Source organism: Denticeps clupeoides, chromosome 17, assembly GCF_900700375.1.
Source record: "Denticeps clupeoides chromosome 17, fDenClu1.1, whole genome shotgun sequence".
In the NCBI taxonomy this organism is placed as follows: domain Eukaryota; kingdom Metazoa; phylum Chordata; class Actinopteri; order Clupeiformes; family Denticipitidae; genus Denticeps; species Denticeps clupeoides.
Window position 1 is genome coordinate 1,491,225 of NC_041723.1, and position 19,271 is coordinate 1,510,495.

At 46.8% G+C, this 19,271-nt stretch overlaps 2 protein-coding genes and 1 pseudogene across 5 annotated transcripts; 1 reads left to right on the plus strand and 2 right to left on the minus strand.

Moving 5' to 3' along the window:
• The first annotated feature begins 1,052 nt into the window (after positions 1-1,052).
• LOC114766627 (AMP deaminase 3-like) lies at positions 1,053-13,756 on the plus strand. Of its 4 annotated transcripts, XM_028957620.1 has the most exons (17): positions 1,053-1,325; positions 1,817-1,883; positions 1,969-2,047; positions 4,827-5,049; positions 5,238-5,415; positions 5,499-5,664; positions 5,747-5,966; positions 7,626-7,755; positions 7,942-8,136; positions 8,225-8,356; positions 8,610-8,773; positions 8,856-8,982; positions 9,238-9,401; positions 9,526-9,646; positions 10,925-11,098; positions 11,249-11,359; positions 12,726-13,756. In XM_028957620.1, the coding sequence occupies exons 3-17, from the start codon at positions 1,990-1,992 to the stop codon at positions 12,900-12,902; spliced, it is 2,340 nt and encodes a 779-aa protein (XP_028813453.1). In that variant the 5' UTR covers positions 1,053-1,325; positions 1,817-1,883; positions 1,969-1,989; the 3' UTR covers positions 12,903-13,756. The 4 variants fall into 4 exon arrangements, with proteins under 4 accessions (XP_028813453.1, XP_028813451.1, XP_028813454.1 ...); XM_028957618.1 differs by lacking the exons at positions 1,053-1,325; positions 1,817-1,883; positions 1,969-2,047 and adding an exon at positions 2,833-2,925; XM_028957621.1 differs by lacking the exons at positions 1,053-1,325; positions 1,817-1,883; positions 1,969-2,047 and adding an exon at positions 3,044-3,579.
• LOC114767172 (tubulin alpha-1D chain pseudogene) lies at positions 5,988-7,549 on the minus strand (annotated as a pseudogene).
• Positions 13,757-15,983: 2,227 nt separating the features above from the next.
• LOC114767248 (transmembrane emp24 domain-containing protein 6-like) lies at positions 15,984-18,579 on the minus strand. Its single transcript, XM_028958844.1, has 4 exons — positions 17,475-18,579; positions 16,659-16,785; positions 16,417-16,571; positions 15,984-16,337 (listed from the first exon to the last, which is right to left on the minus strand). The coding sequence occupies exons 1-4, from the start codon at positions 17,868-17,870 to the stop codon at positions 16,104-16,106; spliced, it is 912 nt and encodes a 303-aa protein (XP_028814677.1). The 5' UTR covers positions 17,871-18,579; the 3' UTR covers positions 15,984-16,103.
• Between the last annotated feature and the right edge of the window lie 692 nt (positions 18,580-19,271).

The following is a 19,271-nucleotide window of genomic DNA, read 5'->3' on the forward strand; positions in this document are numbered from 1 at the left end:
AATGGCCATGAAGTAATGTTGCTGGGTTGCATTAAAACATATATTGTCTTGTGTTCAAAATTATATCTGGTGGCAAGGTTTAAAGTGCATTTTGTCTGATATCTGATTTGTATTGAAGGATCTTTAATGTTTTTAAATTATTTGTGGAAGAATAATATTGACAGTAAATGCCAAAAAAAAGTATATTTTTAATTTTTGAGAATTGTTTTATATAATTTTTTGTCCTAATCAGGAAGGTCATTGAAAATGCTATTTTTTATAAATAAAAATATGGTTATGGAATCTGTGATTGATACATTCATGTAGTACAATATATTCAGAATATATTCAAAGTATTCAGAATACGTTACTCACATTGAGTAATTTAACAGAATACGTTACAAACTACATTTTGGCGCATGTATTCTGTAATCTGTAGTGGAATACATTTTAAAAGTAACCTTCCCAACACTGGATATGTCTTGGCCATGCCCTGTTAGCATTTTTGATGTTAGCATGCTAGTATGCTAGACTTTAGCATGGTAACATGAGAATTTTTTATCATTTTCCAAACATCACCTAAAGTCATGGGACCGCCTGTTCCATCGGCTACTGTAGTTATACGGCCTGCTCTTACAGCTGACACCAGCTCCAGAGGCCACACCCACTACTGTTATCAACGCCCGGACAGGCCCATCAAAATTCCCAGCTGCAAGCCTTCATACGCTGTCCATGTGTCCCTTACTACGTGCCAGAGCACGTCAGACCATTCGAGGGCGCTACAACGTCAGGGACGCTATAATAAGATTAATAACCTGCCAGTCAAGTAGCAAACACACTAAGCCAACACGTGTTCTGTTGGCATTGCACTTTATTACCTAATAAAAGAAACACGGTCATGTCAGTTCTCAAGAATGTACACATGCTTCATTAGGTCCCCTGTTCCACTCTGGATTCTATCCTTAAATCAAAACCATCAGGCAGTTTTGGTAAACAGGATGAGAAATATTTACTCCAAGTGCAGAGCGCAGAGCGCAGAGTGCAGGGCGTGTCAGACGTCCGTGTAGTTGTGCCACTGACAGGAGGTCGTGACTTTGGGTAGATCCTGAGTGCCCAGTCGCCACATACCACATAGCAGCCCCATGCCGAGATGCCGTTGGCTGAAGGCTTTTTCTCTTGTTTTTTTTTAAGTCTGTGGTGGCAGTGGAAGGGTTAACTCGCGTGACATGAACTTGCCGAAGCCTGCAGGGCTCGGGGGCGAATCTTCAGTCGAACAGCCAGGGTGCTGGTGTGAGCTCCTGAGAACGTCTCCAGAGGACTCTGAGGACCGAGAGCCGCTGCCGAGGGTGAGTGTGAGTGTGTCTGAACCACACACTCGGGCTTTATAACCTCTGTTCCGGCATCTTCTGCATGTTTCTTCCTGTACGGCCGGGCTCTGGGTGCGACATCGCGTTACACTTGCACAACACCACGCCCTGCAGTGAAGTGTCTTATGATGTGGACTGTTCGGGTGTCTCATGGACACCCACGGGGTAACTTCCTTGGCGGTGGTCGAAAAAAATTTAAAACAGGATGTTATGTAGCCGGCGAGAGGAGATAAGAGCGCGAAGCGCTTCCAAAGCCGCACGCCCAGCCCCGGAATGCTCCGGAAACACCGCAATCAGCTGAACCCATTCCACGCCAGTGACCTTTTGGTTATTCTGCTGCTCGGCACCCCTTTCTGTTCCGTCTCGAAAAGCAGAGTACGCGACATGGAAGTGTTCAGAGCTGAAATTACGCAGGAAGCTCAAGTGTCATGAGGCCGCGCTGCGTTTCAACTTCCTCCTCCTCTTTTCAGCCACACTAAAGCACTGAGACCAGGCGTCAGGCTTCAAGCGGCCCTCAGACAAACATTCCAGACAAGGGTAAAAAAAAAAAAACTTCTCATCCGACGTCGGCGCTGTCAGAAGCCGGCGGCGTAACCTGCGCTTTTTCCCTCCCTGACCTCAGGCGAGAGACACCTGTCCGAAGATGAGGCGGAGGGACACGCCCCTGATCAAACAACAGTCTACGCCTGTCGGCGGGAGAGGTGAGCTCACGCCATGTCCTAAATAAGTCCCCCTTAACACATAACGCCAGTCAAAATGAAGATATTTCACACGGTGCCACCGGAAACTACCTCGCAGCACCATTTCAACATTTACTAGACAGACATCTCACGCTGAGACATCCAAAAAGATAAATAAGACACCTTTTACATGTGTTTGATTGTCTGAGATATTATCTGACTGGTCAAAATGCCATTTAAGGTATCTGCAGTCAGACTTTTGACTGGTCACGGTGTAGTTAAAAATGTCGGAAATCCACGGAGTTGTAGACATCGTAAAGTAGTTTTCCCCCTCAGGTCAACCAGACATTCTGCCTGTAGTCAAAATGTAGATTTCTCTAATCCACATTTAACCTACATTTAGACTCAAAAGGTGTAGGGGGACAAAAATACATCAAACTTATCTGAAACAGCGACCTATGTTGGTACGGCAACAACCGCTGGAGTCGCCACGGTGATTTTGAAGTTCCCACAAAAACGGCTTTATGCGTAGGGAACGCCGTTAAAATCCGTCCGTTGGTAAAGAAACCTCCGAAGCTGCAGAGTGCGAATGAAAGGCCCGGAAAATGTGTGTGTGTGTGTGTGTGTGAAATTGCCGTCACGGTTAGTTGTGCAGAGAGAGAGAAAAGAGGTGGGTCAGGGGTGATATGTGTGTGTATATATGAGACAGGGAGATAGCGAGAAAGAGAGAGGGAACGGCGGGGGGAGGAAAAGTCCGGAAAAAAAACAAAAAAAACAAGGCGGGGCCCGTTTTCAAATAAATGTAATAAAGGCTGCGAGAGGGCGCCGGGAGAGAAAGCGGGGAAGTGCCCAGGTAGAGAAGACGGACGGCGGCCATCCGAGCCGGAAAAAGGAAGCAGGTAAGGCGCCACGCCCGGACGGCCTACCACACGCCCGAGGAACGCCGGTTGACAGTTGGCCCCCGCCGCCAGGTTTATTTTAAGCCCCGCCTGTATTACTCAGCCAAGGTCGCGGCGAGGAGGTCGGTATGTGGCATGTGTGTAGCCTTCAGCGTGGAGGGACCGGCGGTGCTCGGATGGCGAAACCGGCCCGGCTGCTTTGCTAACTCCCGGGTATTTGTTTAGACTCTGCTGCTCACGGCCTAGTTTAAAACGGGCGGAGCTGGATTAGGCTGAATTAGGACGTGAACATGATTAAGTGCTGAAAAACGCAGGGTGGGAGCCATCTTTGTTCTGTGGGGGGGCGTCTGTATAAGAAATGTACGCAACACCTGTTTGGACAGTGGAGAGGTGAGACGTCCCCGTCCGCCGGATGGACGGTAGGGGTTGTCATAGCCGGTTTCGAACGGCAGCTTTCGACAGCCAGTTGTGACACGGCCCATGGATTAGCGCAGCCTTCTGACGTGACGCTGTCAGGCCCTTAAAATAGACGCCGACAAGGAAACTCAAGGAAGCCGGCGTCGCGCTCACAGTCGGCAGAGAGCTGGTAGATGACAGACCTGAACTGAGCTCAGAGCTGGTCCGGTAGAGGCATGGCAGCCATCACTTCGGAAGGTAAGCCTCGCAGTGCACATTCGGCCAAGCCTTCGAAGAGGTCAGCCAGGGGAATTGAGAAGATAAGAACGTCCTGAACTGGAGTTCTTACAGGAAGACGGACGACGTTGGGATCGGTACAGGGTAGATTTAGCTTTTCCACTGGGCGACGGGAAGAGGGCTGGCAGGAGCATGCCTTCCTAGAAGGGTTACGATGGGAAAAGCTGTTGACACGGCCGGGTCAGGTCAGGTGGCATCAACAGGGTTGGGAGTCAATAAAGAAACATCCGAGAACTCCGCTTGCAATCCGACCCGTCCACACTGACCCAGCTACTTTGGGAGCCCTGAGGAACATGGAACATGTGCCAAGAGACCAACTCTCATGGCCCTCGCGGTATTAATATCTCAGCTGACATGGACAATAAAACAAACCGTCGAGCCGGTAGGTTCTGCCTCTCCATCAATGACGAAAGAATGAGGTCAGGCTAAAAAAAAAAATAATTTTTAGACCGGCTTACGCTGAAATATGTCCCTGGCAACGCATTCAGCCCCCACAAATACCCCGTTTATCCCAGTCCCGTGCCGCCTCGTGCCGTAGAGTCACCGAGGACAACACCACTTCCATGCCGAGATACAAACATCATGCGGCCGGTGTTGGTTTAAATGCAATGAACTGCACTCCCGAGATTCTTCTTCTGCTGCAGCGATCGCAATGTTGCAGTGCAAGTCGCTACCTGCCGCTTTAAAGGAATTCCGTGCCTACATTTATATTTAACATTTACATTTACGGCATTTGGCAGACGCCCTTATCCAGAGCGACTTACAACGTGCTTTCAAGTTACCATCGATGAAGAGATCAATTCTGGTTCACTAGGACCCCAACTATGAATACAATCTTTTTATTCACTCTGTTGTAGATTTCTGTACACAAGTTAATATTCTCTAAAGAGGAAGGTCTTGAGCTGCCATTTTCTTTTCTGGCTTTCTGTAATTCGAGGCCGTATTTAATGCAGCAATTTAGTCCCGGCATCCATTTTAACCTTTAATTTAATAAACGTTTGTACACCACAGTGGCATTTGGTGTGACACTCACCTGCAGTGGTACGTTCCTACATGATTATTCCTTATGATACTGTATGACTGAATTCCGTAGTGTTTAGTGAGGGCAGGGGTCGATTCATTTCCATTCATTCCTTCGTAATTTTGTGGCGTGTTTGTGATTTAAAGACAAGTTCTCACCTCTCCACCCCCCTCCCCACACACACCAGACATGCCGCGCCAGTTCCCCAAAATGTCGCTGAGCGATGTGGACAAGAACGTGCGCCTGATGGCAGAGAAGGTGTACGCCTCGGCGCTGAAGGAGCAGAAGAATGAAAGCGCCATGTCCATGTTCTCGGTGCCCGAGGACTGTCCCATCGGCATCCACCAAGCCAAAGAGCGGGAGCTGCTGAAGGAGCTGGCGGAGCAGCAGTCTGAACACAGCACCAAGAAGTGAGGCGTCCTCAAAAACGGCACGACTGCGGTCACCCATTTAAAAGATAAATCACCTTGCAAAAGGAACAATTATTATTATAGTTTTTGTATTTTCAAATTGTCACATGGTAGTTTATAACGCATGGAACAACAGATCAAACCGCTATGAAAGATAATTAAGCATGTCTGTGCTTTAATCCCAACAGGAAAAAGAGTTTTAAGATGATGCGCTCCCAGTCCATTTCCCTGCAGCTGCCCCAGACCCCAGATTGGGCAAAGAGTGTAATCGGCCCTCTTCTCTCCACCCCCATATCGGCTGTACCCGCACCCTCCAACGTCCCAGAATTCCAGAGGGTGACCATTAGTGGAGATTACTGTGCTGGGGTAGGTGTCCTACCCCACGCTAATTTGCCCCGTAGTCCGGATCCCGTGCGATGTGCTCATGCTGCGTCACGCTGCCTCAACAGATCACCGTCGACGACTATGAGCAAGCGGCCAAAAGCCTGCTCAGAGCTCTCCTCATCCGCGAGAAATATTCCAAACTGGCGTACCACCGCTTCCCCCGCACCGCCGCCAAGTTCCTGTGCATCGCCAGCCATGAGACGTGGACGGAGGAGGAGGAGGTTCTGCCAGGTGAGTGTCTGTGCCGCTAGTGTGCTTCCATGCCAGCTGACTATCAACACTACAAATAAAAACCTCTTCTGCTCCAACAAAGACCTGTGCCCCTGCCCCAGTGACTCGGAGGACCCGTACTCCTTGGAGGACATCCCCAACAATCTCAACTACGAGCTGAAGATGAAGGACGGCATCATTTATGTCTACGACACGGCTGAGGCCATGAAGCAGGAGCAACCACACTTACTGCCTTATCCCGACCTGGAGACCTTCGCCATCGACATGAGCCACGTCCTCGCCATGATTGCTGATGGGCCCACGTGAGTGGCATCCACTTTCATTTAACTAAAACAAGAAGAACAATAAGTAAAACCTTCTCCAGGATGGCCATGTCTTCTCTGGCCTCGTACCAGTGGACAAAATAAAGTTAAAGTGAAGTGATTTTCACTTGTGATACACAGCAGCACAGCACACCGTGCACACATGGAAATTTGTCCTCTGCATCTAACCATCAGTGGGCAGCCATGACAGGCACCCGGGGAGCAGTGTGTGGGGACGGTGCTTTGCTCAGTGGCACGTCAGTGGCACCATGGCAGGTCGGGATTCGAACCGGCAACCTTCTGATTACGGGGCCACTTCCTTAACCGCTAGGCCACCACTGACCCAATCTAGGCCACCACTGCCCTGCTAGGCCACCACTTGGCTCTCTTGGCATACATTAGGTCAAACTTGTGGTCCTGTCGAGCCCAGGCTTCAGCAATGGCTGTGGTGTTGCTCAGCATGCACACTGCTCTCTGCACCTTGGCCAGGTCTCCAACAGGCGCAGAACTGTGAGCTTGGTTTTAATGGTGGCAATGGCAGAGCTGACATCTTTGGGCACCACGTCGCCACGGTACAGCAGGCAGCAGGCCATGCACTTACCGTGACGTGGGTCACACTTCACCATCTGATTGGCTGGCTCAAAGCAAGCATTGGTGATGTCAGCTACTGACTGCTGCTCACGGTAGGCCTTCTCATAAGAGATAACCGGGGCGTAAGTGGCCAGGGGGAAGTGGATCTGGGGGTACGGCACCAGGTTGGTCTGAAACACTGTAAGGTCCACTTTCAGGGCACCATCAAAGCGCAGGGAGGCAGTGATGGAGGACAGAATCTGGCCAATGAGCCTGTTGAGGTTGGTGTAAGCGGGACACTCAATGTCTAGGTTTCTGCGACAGATTCATTGTCGACCATGAAAGCACAGTCGGAGTGCTCCAGGGTGGTGTGGGTGGTCAGGATGGAGTTGCTAGGCTGAAACACAGCAGTAGACACCTGAGGAGCTGGGTAGACTGCAAACTCCAGTTTAGACTTCTTTCCACAGTCAACAGAGAGACAATAAGGAGGTGAAACCAGAGCCAGTTCCTCCACCAAAACTGTGTAAGATCAGGAAGCCCTGGAGGCCAGTACACTGGTCAGCCAGCTTGTGGACACGGTCAAGATTGTGTAGTGGCCATGAGCAGAATTGTTTGCAGCGTCCTCTTTCCCCGATATGAGCTGCTAGTGGTTGGAAAAGTTGCCTCATCAATGACTGTTGGCTCCAGGTCCACAAAGACAGCACGTGGGATGTGTTTACCAGCACCAGTCTCGCTAAAAAAGGAGTCGTCTCAACCTCCAATGGTCTTATCACTGGGCATCTGACCATCAGGCTTCCATGCTCCAGACAGTACAGCTCCCAGCATGCATGGCCAATCTGAGCTCCGGCTTGGCCGACATGGCCAAAGAATCGTCGATTCTTTGTTCCTTCAGCCTGACAGTGCAGACTCCGACGGTGCTGGAGCTAACCAGTTAACTCAAAATGTTCTGGCTCGAGACACATTTCAAATGTGTGTTTTATTATTATTTTTAAAATCAGGCCTCGTGGCCCCATGGGCCCCGTTGTTTAATTGAGAGCAGATGACCCAATGTGAGCAGGTGTGCAATAAAACTGGAACTTTTACACACAGGAAGACCTACTGCCACAGACGCTTAAATTTCCTGGCCTCCAAGTTCAACCTCCATGAGATGCTAAACGAGATGGCGGAGCTGAAAGAGCTGAAGTGCGTTCCACACCGAGATTTCTACAACGTCCGAAAAGTATGGATGAGCTGCACTCACCTCCAACCATCTTTTTCACTCAAATATAGAAAATATATACAAGAAGAGAGATACACATCCACTTTCACGTCTGCGGCACATGTAGCAAACATGGCTATTAAGAAATACACAGTATGTAAATTTTTCTTAAAGAAGGTACCATGCGCTCTGCTCTGCTCCACCCAGGTAGACACTCACATCCATGCCGCGGCCTGCATGAATCAGAAACACCTGCTGCAGTTCATCCAGACCACGTGCCAGACGGAGGCCGAGCGCGTGGTCCTGGAGAAGAATGGGCAGAAGGTGACGCTGAGGCAGGTGTTCGAGAAGCTGGAAATGGATCCGTACGACCTGACGGTCGACTCTCTGGACGTCCACGCGGTGAGAACATGTGCTCCCTGGCGCTTTTGGTTCTGTTAAATGACATCACTTGTATTTGCTTCATTTATCTGCTCTTGTGGTGTTCTAGGGAAGACAAACTTTCCATCGATTTGATAAGTTCAACTCAAAGTACAACCCAGTTGGCGCAAACGAACTCCGAGAGATCTACCTGAAAACCGACAACTACATTAATGGGGAATATTTTGCACGAATCATTAAGGTGAGCCTTTCTGCTTCATCACTGCGACAATCACAGGCCAATCACCATCCGGCTCTGAATTAATAAGCCTGTGCAGGGAAAGGCCGGAAGTGTGAACTGAAGAAAGTGGCTTCAGGATCGCCAGCGTGTAATACCACCGTCGTCTACTAATTCACTGTTAACTATGCAGACCAAATATCGCAGTGCTGTCATGATGTTAAAAAGTTAAACAGGCCAACCGCTGATCAGCAGATTGAGGTTCTTTCTTTTACAGGAGGTCGCTCGTGACCTGGAGGAGAGTAAGTACCAGCATGCAGAGCCACGTCTGTCCATCTACGGACGCTCACAGGAAGAGTGGCCGAGCCTGGCCAAGTGGTTCATTCAGCACAAAATCCACTCCCCCAACATGAGATGGATCATTCAGGTCCCCCGGATCTAGTAAGTGGACTTCCTCACACCCTGTCTTTAGAAAATGTTTTACGGGCATTAAAAGACATATCTCGTTTTATCTTTCTCCCAGTGACATTTTCAGAGTGAAGAAGTTGATTCCTAACTTTGCAAAGATGTTAGAGAACATTTTCCTGCCACTGTTTGAGGCCACAGTCAATCCACAGAAGCACACGGAGCTGCATGTGTTCCTCAAATACGTATGTCCATCGTACACATCAACACGGGGGTCATGAGGTCAACTTTGTTGACTACATTAGAAACCGGAGCTGCGGTATTAACAGCCGCTATGCCAAGAGAGTGAACTGCTGTAAGGCACTAAATGGAGTCCAGTGCTGATGTAACCAAAACTAGATATCATGACATGTTGCAAAGCAGATCAGTGTGCTGCTCTGAAGTAGCCTTCGCGGGGAGACGTTAAAAACCCTGCCGGCCCACTGGGTCGTTTTCTGCAGGTGACCGGCTTCGACAGCGTAGACGATGAGTCCAAGCACAGCGACCACATGTTCTCTTACAAAAGCCCCAAGCCAGAGGAGTGGACTGCGGAGGAGAACCCTCCATACAGCTACTACTTGTTCCACATGTACGCAAACATCATGGTGCTCAACAACCTGCGCAAGTAAGTCATGGCCATGCCATGTGCGTTCCAGTGTTCCACACGCATGTTGCACAAATCTCACGAAACTCAAATTTCACGCTCGCGAGAAGTTATCTGTGTTTGTGCGTGCATTCACGTCCTGCAGAGAGCGCGGCCTCAGCACTTTCCAGTTTAGGCCACACTGTGGTGAGGCAGGCTCCATCACTCACCTGGTCTCGGCCTTTCTCACCGCCGACAACATTTCCCACGGCCTCAACCTCAAGAAGGTTTGTCCTTCTTACATTCCAATGAGGTCACTGTCCTTCTGTCCTGGATTACAACCACATACTGTGTTTCATTACCATAGCCAATTATTATCCTAATATGTTTTAAATCCAGACAATCATGGTCAGCTAGTTCCTAAGCTAAATTAAAAAATGACCCACCTGCGATACTGACGAAAATAAAGTCAGGCCGTCTCTTCAGAGAAGTCAAGTGCTGTTGTCATGGAGACAAAATAAAATCCAGTAGACTGTGGTTTAGAGCACATACCAAATTTTAATTGCATTAACTCCATCCTGTAACGCGACGATGTGATAAAAAAATTGTCAAAAACGACCCAAAACCTTATTTCAGCATATACATCATTGAACTGTTCAGTGTTGTCATTGTAATTGTACATTACTGGATTCTAGTTGGTCAATTCAAAGAAGTCTGGTTTAATATTGGATGCATAACTTTAACAGAATAATTAAAAACGTGATTGCCTAATTTATTGGGCCAGTGGGTCATAAATGTAAAAGTGTTTCTGCATGAATATCAGAAAGTTTTCTTTTTTGTGAGGCAACGTGTGTGTCAAATGTGGCCTTACAAACAAGATAAGTCAAAACATTTGTGAAGTTCAGTATGCAACTATTATGAGGACGTGCATATGGGCTTCCTCTTGACCAGGGGTGTCAAACTCAAATACACAGCGGACCAACATTAAAACACATATGGTTATTACGGTTATAAAGAACTGTACACTATATATGTGTACAGTCCAGGCCAAAAGTTTGTACACCTTCTCATTTAATGTCCATTTACGTTGGTAGATTCTCACTGAAGGCATCAAAACTTTGAATGAACACATGTGGAGTTATGGACTTAACAAAAAAAGGTGAAATAAGTGAAAACATGTTTTATATTCTAGTTTCTTTGCTCTGATTACTGCTTTGCACACTCTTGGCATTCTTTCGATGAGCTTCAAGAGGTCATCACCTGAAATGCTTCTCCAACAGTCTTGAAGGAGTTCCCAGAGGTGTTTAGCACTTGCTGGTCCAGCTCACCCCAAACCATCTGGACTGGGTTCAGGTCCGGTGACTGTGGAGGCCAGGTCTCCACTTTTTGTTAAGTACAGAACTCCACATGTGTTCATTCATAGTTTTGATAAATGGTCATGAACATAAAGAAAACATTGAATGAAAAGGTGTGTCCAAACGTTTGGCCTCTACTGTATATGTGCAGGCCTTGGGTAACTACAGAAGGTCTTAATACAGACTGTAATGCCGTTCCTCGGTTCCCAGAGCCCTGTGCTGCAGTACCTGTATTACCTGGCACAGGTGCCCATCGCCATGTCACCACTAAGCAACAACAGCCTGTTCCTGGAGTATTCAAAGAACCCACTGAGAGAGTTTCTGCACAAAGGCCTTTGTGTGTCACTGTCCACTGATGACCCTATGCAGTTTCACTACACAAAGGTGACGTCTTTCTCTCAAACTCTCTCTCACACAAACACACAATTCTGGCACTTTGTTTTTCTATAACTTATTATTTTGCCTATGATAATTTCTGATGCATTATCAGTCACTCGCATTCTAAAACAAGGTCTGCCCATGCTCGTTCCGCAGGAGGCTCTGATGGAAGAGTATGCCATTGCAGCACAGTTATGGAAGCTGAGCACCTGTGATGTGTGCGAGATCGCCAGAAACAGTGTGCTGCAGAGCGGCCTGTCCCACAAGGTAATGGTGTGTCTAAATGTCTGGCTCTTGGCCTTTTGTTATTATAATGAAAATGCATACGTTCCAAGGTTGTGAGTTCGAATCCCAGCTCAGACCTTGTATGAGTTTGCATGCCCTCCCCATTACATTTACAATTACAACATTTATCAGACAACCAGTAGTCACAGGGACAGTCCCCCCTGAAGACACTCAGGGTTAAGTGTCTCTGGTTCATAAGTGAGTGTGTTGTGCACTAGGTTACTACCACCCTCCCCATGTTGGCACAGATCCAGTTTCCTACTGGTTGATGACTGTGAATTGACTGTAGGTGTGAGTGAATGGTGTGTGTGCACCTCGTCCAGGGAAAGAGACGGGCTGTACCACTAAGATGTTCACATTAAGTATGTTATACCAGGGACAGAGGCCTCTGATAAACTATAAATATGTAATGATCCCTTGCTTTGAATCGAACACAATGGACATTTGGCTCTCAAATCTTGTAGTAAATTCGTCAAATTAACATTAGTATGACAGTGCTGGTTCACTGATCTACAGTTAATGACTTGTAGGTAGTCTACGGAGCACCATGTCATACAATGGAAGTATTGCTGCTCTTGCACATAGTCACGGAATTCTATCCAGCAGGACTGAAAGATAACAGAAGGACAACACACACTTAGGTCACATTGTTGACTTCATCCAGGAACAAATACAAGGTCCAGGAAAATGTATGTCTATACATGGATGTTCACAAAGTGCGGAGAAAATTACCTTAAAGCAAACAAAGAAGAAGTTGGATTCTGAGGGGTGAGCGTACAGGCTGAGACTTCACAGGAGACCGTACCTCTGAGAGGAACCTCATTATATTTGGCACATTGGTTCATATGACAAGTTAAAACCATTTTCCATTTCCATTTCATGCATGTACTATGTGTGCATACACAATGTTCTTTGTAAGATTGAGTTTTTCCAGTTTGACAACTATGGTGCTTTCACTCCAGATGCTGGGTGAATGTAGACGTTGTCCCAGCTGTCTCTGTCAAGGTGGTTCCACAAAATCGGCCCACCCGAAGCCCCCCTCCCGTGCCCATGATACCGCCCTGTGCAGACGGGCAATGTTACCCACATCAAAATCTGCCACTGCATACGGCAGAATGTTTCTTTGTCTGGGACTGACTGCGACGCGCCGGCAGTGTACGTTTTGGCATCTGATGTCACGTAGAGGCATCTGACCGGTTGCATTTGATTTTAGGCATGTAATAAATAATGAAGCTGTTCTGTGAGGATGCGCTGTTTTCTCCATTTTTCCCCTCATCCCGTCCCATTCCCATGTCCGAGACCACAAAAAAAAAATGCCATTGACACTGTCCCCACTGCTCTGTTCCAGGAGAAGAGGCACTTTTTGGGTGAGAACTACCTAGAGGAAGGCCCAGAAGGAAACGACATCCGACGCACCAATGTGGCACAGATCCGCATGGCCTACAGACACGAGACGCTCTGCAACGAGCTCAGCTTCCTTGTGGATGCGGTCAATTCCGAGACGCTGGCCAAACAGGGAGAGTGACCGCGAGGAAGCGGCCTGTGAGATGCGGTGTCCACACTGACTGGACAAATTCCAACATTCGCTCCTGCCATCTCAGCAGGTCCAGGAACCTTTTGGACCAAATGTCCACAGTTTGTTAGTGTTTCTCCGGTCAGTGTGGAAGAGGGAATGCCTGTATGGCCTGGTTATGTTCAGTTCAGTTCATATTTTTCATGGTTCATGCTAATATTTTTTTTACATGGATACACACTTTTAAAAAAATACATATCACTTTTTTGTTATCTTTATCATTTTTATGATGTAATCTTTATTGGATGTGGTGGGGTTTTTTTTATCTGTTGTTTATCAGGGATGGGAAAACCAGACTCCGTGAATGCCATCACGGGTGGAGGTTATTTGGGGAAGAAACACAAAGGCTTCAGACTGAGAGGTTATCCTAAAATCAAACCATAGCCCATGTTTGCACACGGATAAAGGGAATTTTGATAATGAGCGTCAGGGAGAACAGGCCGGACTTAACCCCTACCTGGATAAACCCGTTTGTTCAGGAAATGCTGATGCAGGGGGGTCAACGTTTACTGCTCTATTCTCCACTTACCAGCCCACTTGCTTTCTCAGCGTAATCTTTAGCCCACAGTGGGAATGTGATCCAGGGCAGAGAATAGTGTTCCTCTGGTCTTTAAAATGCCGCTCTAAACAGGGCGGAGGTTCCGTAGTTTTATTACCTTCACTGTCCTTATTAGGAGTCGGAATTGTTCGTAACCTCCAAACCTGAACGCTTTTGCTGGGCTGTGCTTCCTGTCCCCTCCCTGAATGGAGCTCCTTCTATCGGACTGTTTTTTTCCATTCTTTTCTAAATAAAAATGGGAAACTTCCTGGTGGTCTGAGTTTGCATGAGAGTCACGCTGGCACTGCGGAGGAATCTAAATTAGAGGAACAAACCCAGGCAGATGCAGAAGATTACTAAAACCCAGAGAGAGTAGCTTTATTTAGTATGTTCAGCAGTGACACCTGCTGAAAGTTAGTGGAAAACAATGTGGGAGCACAATCTGGCAGAGTCAGAACAGTAAAGATTAAAGTCCCCCTCCAATCACGCTCTTACTGAATTTTTTTTTAACTCAGGAACAAATATTGTGGAAGCTGTATTTTTATTTTTAATCAAATGTTCTTAATGTTGAAATGTGCATGAGAGTACATCACAATTAACTTGCAAATCTCATGAGGTGGGACTTCCAAAAAAAAAAAAAAAATAATAATAATAATAATAATTATTATATACATCCAGCATCAATCTGCTCATCTCCCTCGAAGCAGAACCGTTTCACACCGAAACAGACCGCCGTGAATCCAAAACCTTGAACAATAATAAATATTCTGTGTGGTCACTTTAACAAGCGTACATAAGGTGCCTCTGGATGAACAGAATGCAGCATTTCACAGTAAGACAGACATGTAAAGGTATCACCTGAATAAATTACCATTTCAGTTAAAGAGAATAACAAACACGGCAAGTTCCAAAGACATAAACTACATAACTTACTTCAGCAGTTGAGTAAAGGTCATACAGAGTCTAAGGAACCAAAATCTCTTAATTTGTGCAAATGATTGAAATCAAGGTAATTTGTGCAGCGTGGTACTTTTGTTAATACTGACCCTTTAAATGTATTATTTATTATGTTTCAACTGCAAAATGTGTATTTGCTTGAGTTAATCAAGAGGTGCGTACTTGGTAGAGGCAGGTGCTTTTTGGGTAACATGTATAGCCCATTTTTGGCAAACTGATACAGGTATATCAGCATTGTACATTTTTGAAAAAAAAAAAAGCCAAAAGTTATGTCTTCAAAATAAGTCAAAAAAGGCATTTATGCACTTAAATGAAGTGTAAATCAGAAGTCACTTAAAGGATGTAGGAGACAAGTGACAGACATCTTAGTCAGCATTTTTATAGCATTGGAATTTTTTTTGATCACCACAATACAAAAAATATGTTGTCTGCCTTCATTATGGAGTCCTATTTCCCTTGGTACCTAGCCATCACTATAGTGAGCGATGAACCACCAACCAAACCTAAGGTGCTATATACAACAACTACACAACAATCCACAGGAGGACAACACACCATGAAAGTAGAGACTATACAGTTACACAACTAACCACACTAGTCACTCTAACACACAACAAAGGCTTCTCTCCAACTCTGCAACACTGAGCCTCAACAACAGTAAGCCTCGACTGGTCCTTATGTGCTCCCGTCCTGTGCGTTGATTGGCTGGCAGTTGACGAGGGAGCCGGTGGGCGGAACCATAATCTTAATCTCCGCCCAGCACAGCCTAAAAGGGAAACATGCACAAATACAGAGCACTCCAAACCATTCTACGGCCCAAAGGACATAAGAACTGCCACGGATACTAAGTATTCATGTCACGTGATCACTAGGTAAGCAAGCAGCAAATGACAGTAGCCGAACAGAGAACCGGCACTAACTACAGCATGTGTATGCGCTGTTTAAAACATCATCATCAGTGGATGAAGGTTTCCCACTGAAACTGACCATGTATGGCGTGTTTGTTCTGGTGCGCGGAGTGCCAGAAACACTCGAACCCCAGAGCGGGTAGAATGACGGCGAAGTCATGGCATGTGGCCCTCGTGCACCCTTCATTTACATTTATCCAGAGCGACTTACAATCAGTAGTTACAGGGACCCCCCCCCCTGGAGACACTCAGGGTTAAGTGTCTTGTTCAGGGACACAATGGTAGTAAGTGGGGTTCGAACACGGGTCTTCTGGTGAGTGTGTTACGCGCTAGGCTACTACCACCCTTCCTTGCACACAACCACGTACGCTCGGGTCATGTGTAAAGGCAGCGCCTTTGGGGCAGTGGTGGCCAAGCGGGTAAGAGGGCAGACTTCAAATCCCAAACCCTCATGTTTCCACTGAGGTCCCCTTGATCAAGGAACCGTCCAAACAGACTGCTCCACCGGCGCCTTTCACGGCTGCCCGCTGCTCATTAAGTGCCGAGGACACATTTCAATAAAAACCGCTTCACTTTCCCCAATCTCCACCCAGCAATGATTTTGTGCCAAAGACACGTTTTTCAGACGCATTTACAATGTACAGCTGAACTTTATTATGAACAAGTGACTGAAGGTATAAATCATAACCTAAACCAGTCCGGTGAAAGAGCCTGTATTTGTGGGGACGCTGGAAGGACGCCACATTCCCCTCAGCAGCGGGGTTTCTCGGTGTCGGTCGTGGGCTTGGTGTTGAAGAGCCTCTTGATGAAGAAGAGCTGCAGGTAACCGGCCAGGAGGATGACGAGGCTCTGAACGGCGGACCAGCGGCTGACGTAGTTGGAGTTGGACACCATCATGTAGTAGTCGGCCCCTCTCTGCATGCGGCCGAAGTTGTAGTGGCGCCACATGTGGAAGACGAGGCCCTGCAGCCGGTGGGAGCTGTCCTGGGAGCAGGAGGGTCGCGGGCGTGTTAGTGGTCTCAACGGGACCGGGAATCTTCACAGGGAGAGGGATTCTTCTCACCTGGATGGTGGACAACGTGCTGTTCAGTTCCTCCTTCTTCTCCTGGGGCCCTTCATCCTTGTCTTCTGACCCCTCATAGTACACACCAAAGTTCATGAAGATCTGCATGCTCCCAAAACGATTGTGGAAGTTGCTGAAGCACATCTGATAGAATCCTGAGAGATGGAAAGAGATTCATATTTCATAATGTGGGACTTTTTTTTATTGTTATTTCTGTAATTCTTCATGTTTCTCTGTGCTACCGGTCTCTTTGGTCGAAAAGCTGATCTGATGAGACGCATCGTCTGCCTGTCCAACCAGATAGCCACTCGGCGAGTTCACAGTGACTGACAGGTGTCTGTCATTAGCGAGTCCAGTCACCCACTGGACCTGAGAGCAGAACACAGAACACTGGGGAGGGGGAGGAGCTGAGGATTGGGGGCGTGGTTATGTTCAAACAGTCACATTCACCTCTCCTTAGTGGAGATTAAAATTATTTCAATCTGACAGAGACACACCAAACTTTTGGATCAGCACCAGCCTTGGACAATTTAAAACAGATGGACGTTTTCAGTCCATTCAATATTAAAAACTGAAACATTTACACCATTTTAACAATCATAGATGCATAGTTACATCATTTAGAGTAAAGGCAATTCTTGAAACAGCATTTCAAACAAGTTAACATTGTTGATATTCCTTAATGCAGAGTTATCATCCTTAACATGGTGGTAGTAGCCAAGTGGGTAACACACTTGCCTATGAACCAGAAGACCCAGGTTAAAACCCCACTTACTACCCCTGTCCCCTGGGGACATTCAGGGATAAGTGTCTTGCTCAGGGACTCAGTGGTAGTAAGTGGGGTTTGAACCTGGGTCTTCTGGTTCATAGGCGGGGACTGTCCCTGTGACTACTGATTGTAAGGGCGTCTGATAAATGCTGTAAATGTAAATGTAACACATGGTAGAGAAGAAGCCGGCATGATGGATGTTCATTATAGAGATTTCTATGGTTTATGGAAACTGGATGGAAGTCAAATTCAAGGTGCGATATTACGATATTGGAGGCAATTCACTGACCATGTAGTTGAGGTAGAACTGCTCCCCGACGTGAGCGAAATGCCAGAAGCAGCGCAGCTCCGCAGCCTGCAGAACGATGGCGAAGTCGTACTGGTCCGAACCCCAAATCTGCTCCTGGTCCGTCTCTTCAGCGCGACCCACCAGCAGCAGCAGCAGGAGGATCAGGCAGAAGCCCCGAGCCGTCATGGCGGTCCCCTGGCCAGAGAGCGTGTGGTGGGGACGCGTGGGAGAACTGGGGCTGGGTGCAGGTGGCCTCCAACGGGTGAGAAAATGTGCCACCGCGAGCTGCTGTTCGCTCCTCTGCACACCCTGCAGACGCCGACTTGGTCTACGCTCCACGCGTACAGTACGGTCTCGTTTGTCACCTGTAAATAAAATCCTGACTGTACATGGCATGTACTGACCTCTACTGTATATTACATTGTGCCGTGTTGCTTCATGTGCTCACATACTTGGCCAATAAACACAATTCTGGTTACGATCCAAAGACCGAGCCGTTGTAGGAAACACATTTTAATGGCAAAAGAACATTATCGGGGTGAAAAAAACTCCATCTGCATGAGGTAAAGTTGGCCTGTCTAAAACAATACAGTTTATATCATGAATATATTCACTAATCTACATTCGTTCATCGTAGGAGAGTCCGATTTCAATACTTGGATGAGATACATGCAGTAAAGTAAAGGGACTGTAAGCATGGTAGAAACCATGTGAGAAACCGCTCAGATATTTATGCCTTACTGTGTTCGAAGCCCAAATAATCTTAAAAACAATGAATTTTTAAAATTCAATATCTTATATATTAAATCATCTGTAAATATCTTATGAGCAAATACTAATCACCTGACTAAACCCCACCCTCCCCGGAGTCCAGAAGAGGTAATGGATACGTGTGGAGGTCGTACGGGCGTTTCCAGTTCTCCAGCAATACTGGGCCTTCCAGTAATAAAATGCAGATACATATTATTAATACATACGCACAGATTATGATTGAAAGTAAAAGATTGATGCACGAGTTGATGTGCCGACCTGAGCAGACCCCCCCCCAACAACCAAACCACAAACAGGGACTCCGTGAACCGGTTTGTACTGCACATCGGGGTCGTCTTCCTGTTTAATATATAATTCACCATAAATGTTCGATAATGAGCTCAACCAGGTAGACGGACCAAGCGAGCGTCCAGTCTCGAGCTTCCACCCCCCGAACACGCTCTTCATCCCCTCCCACGTCGGCTTCTCGTTCTTCAGCCGCTCGACCTCCTGTCAGTAAAAAGCAAATAATTTAAAATAATCCCTTAGAATCACCTTTTTTTTTTAGAGAAATAGTTATTAAAAACAGAATTATCTACCTCGCAAAGACAATTTCCTGTTGTCCTATATTATCTTATTTGTTTATATGTCTGTAAATAGCATGTATGGCATAAAGAACCTGGAAAAACAACAACAACAACAACATTTATTTCTTATATAGCCCAAAATCACATACAGTATGTCTCAATGGGCTTTGACAGGCCCTACAGTTGACACCCCCCACACTTGACCCTTCTGCACACAAGGAAAAACTCCACACAGAAAAAACTCTAGGAGAGAGAAAAAAAGAGAGGAAGAAACGTTGGGAAGGAGTGATACTGAGAGGGACCCCCTTCCAGGGTAGAGTGAGCCTGCAAATGGTGTCAGTGCAGGGTTGGGGATGATATAATGATAAGTCCTACGGTTGTAGGGTTGGAGAAGTCCAGGATGTATTCAGTGTCATGGTCTAGATTACGTGTCCATAATGATGCTACTGGTCCATTTGAA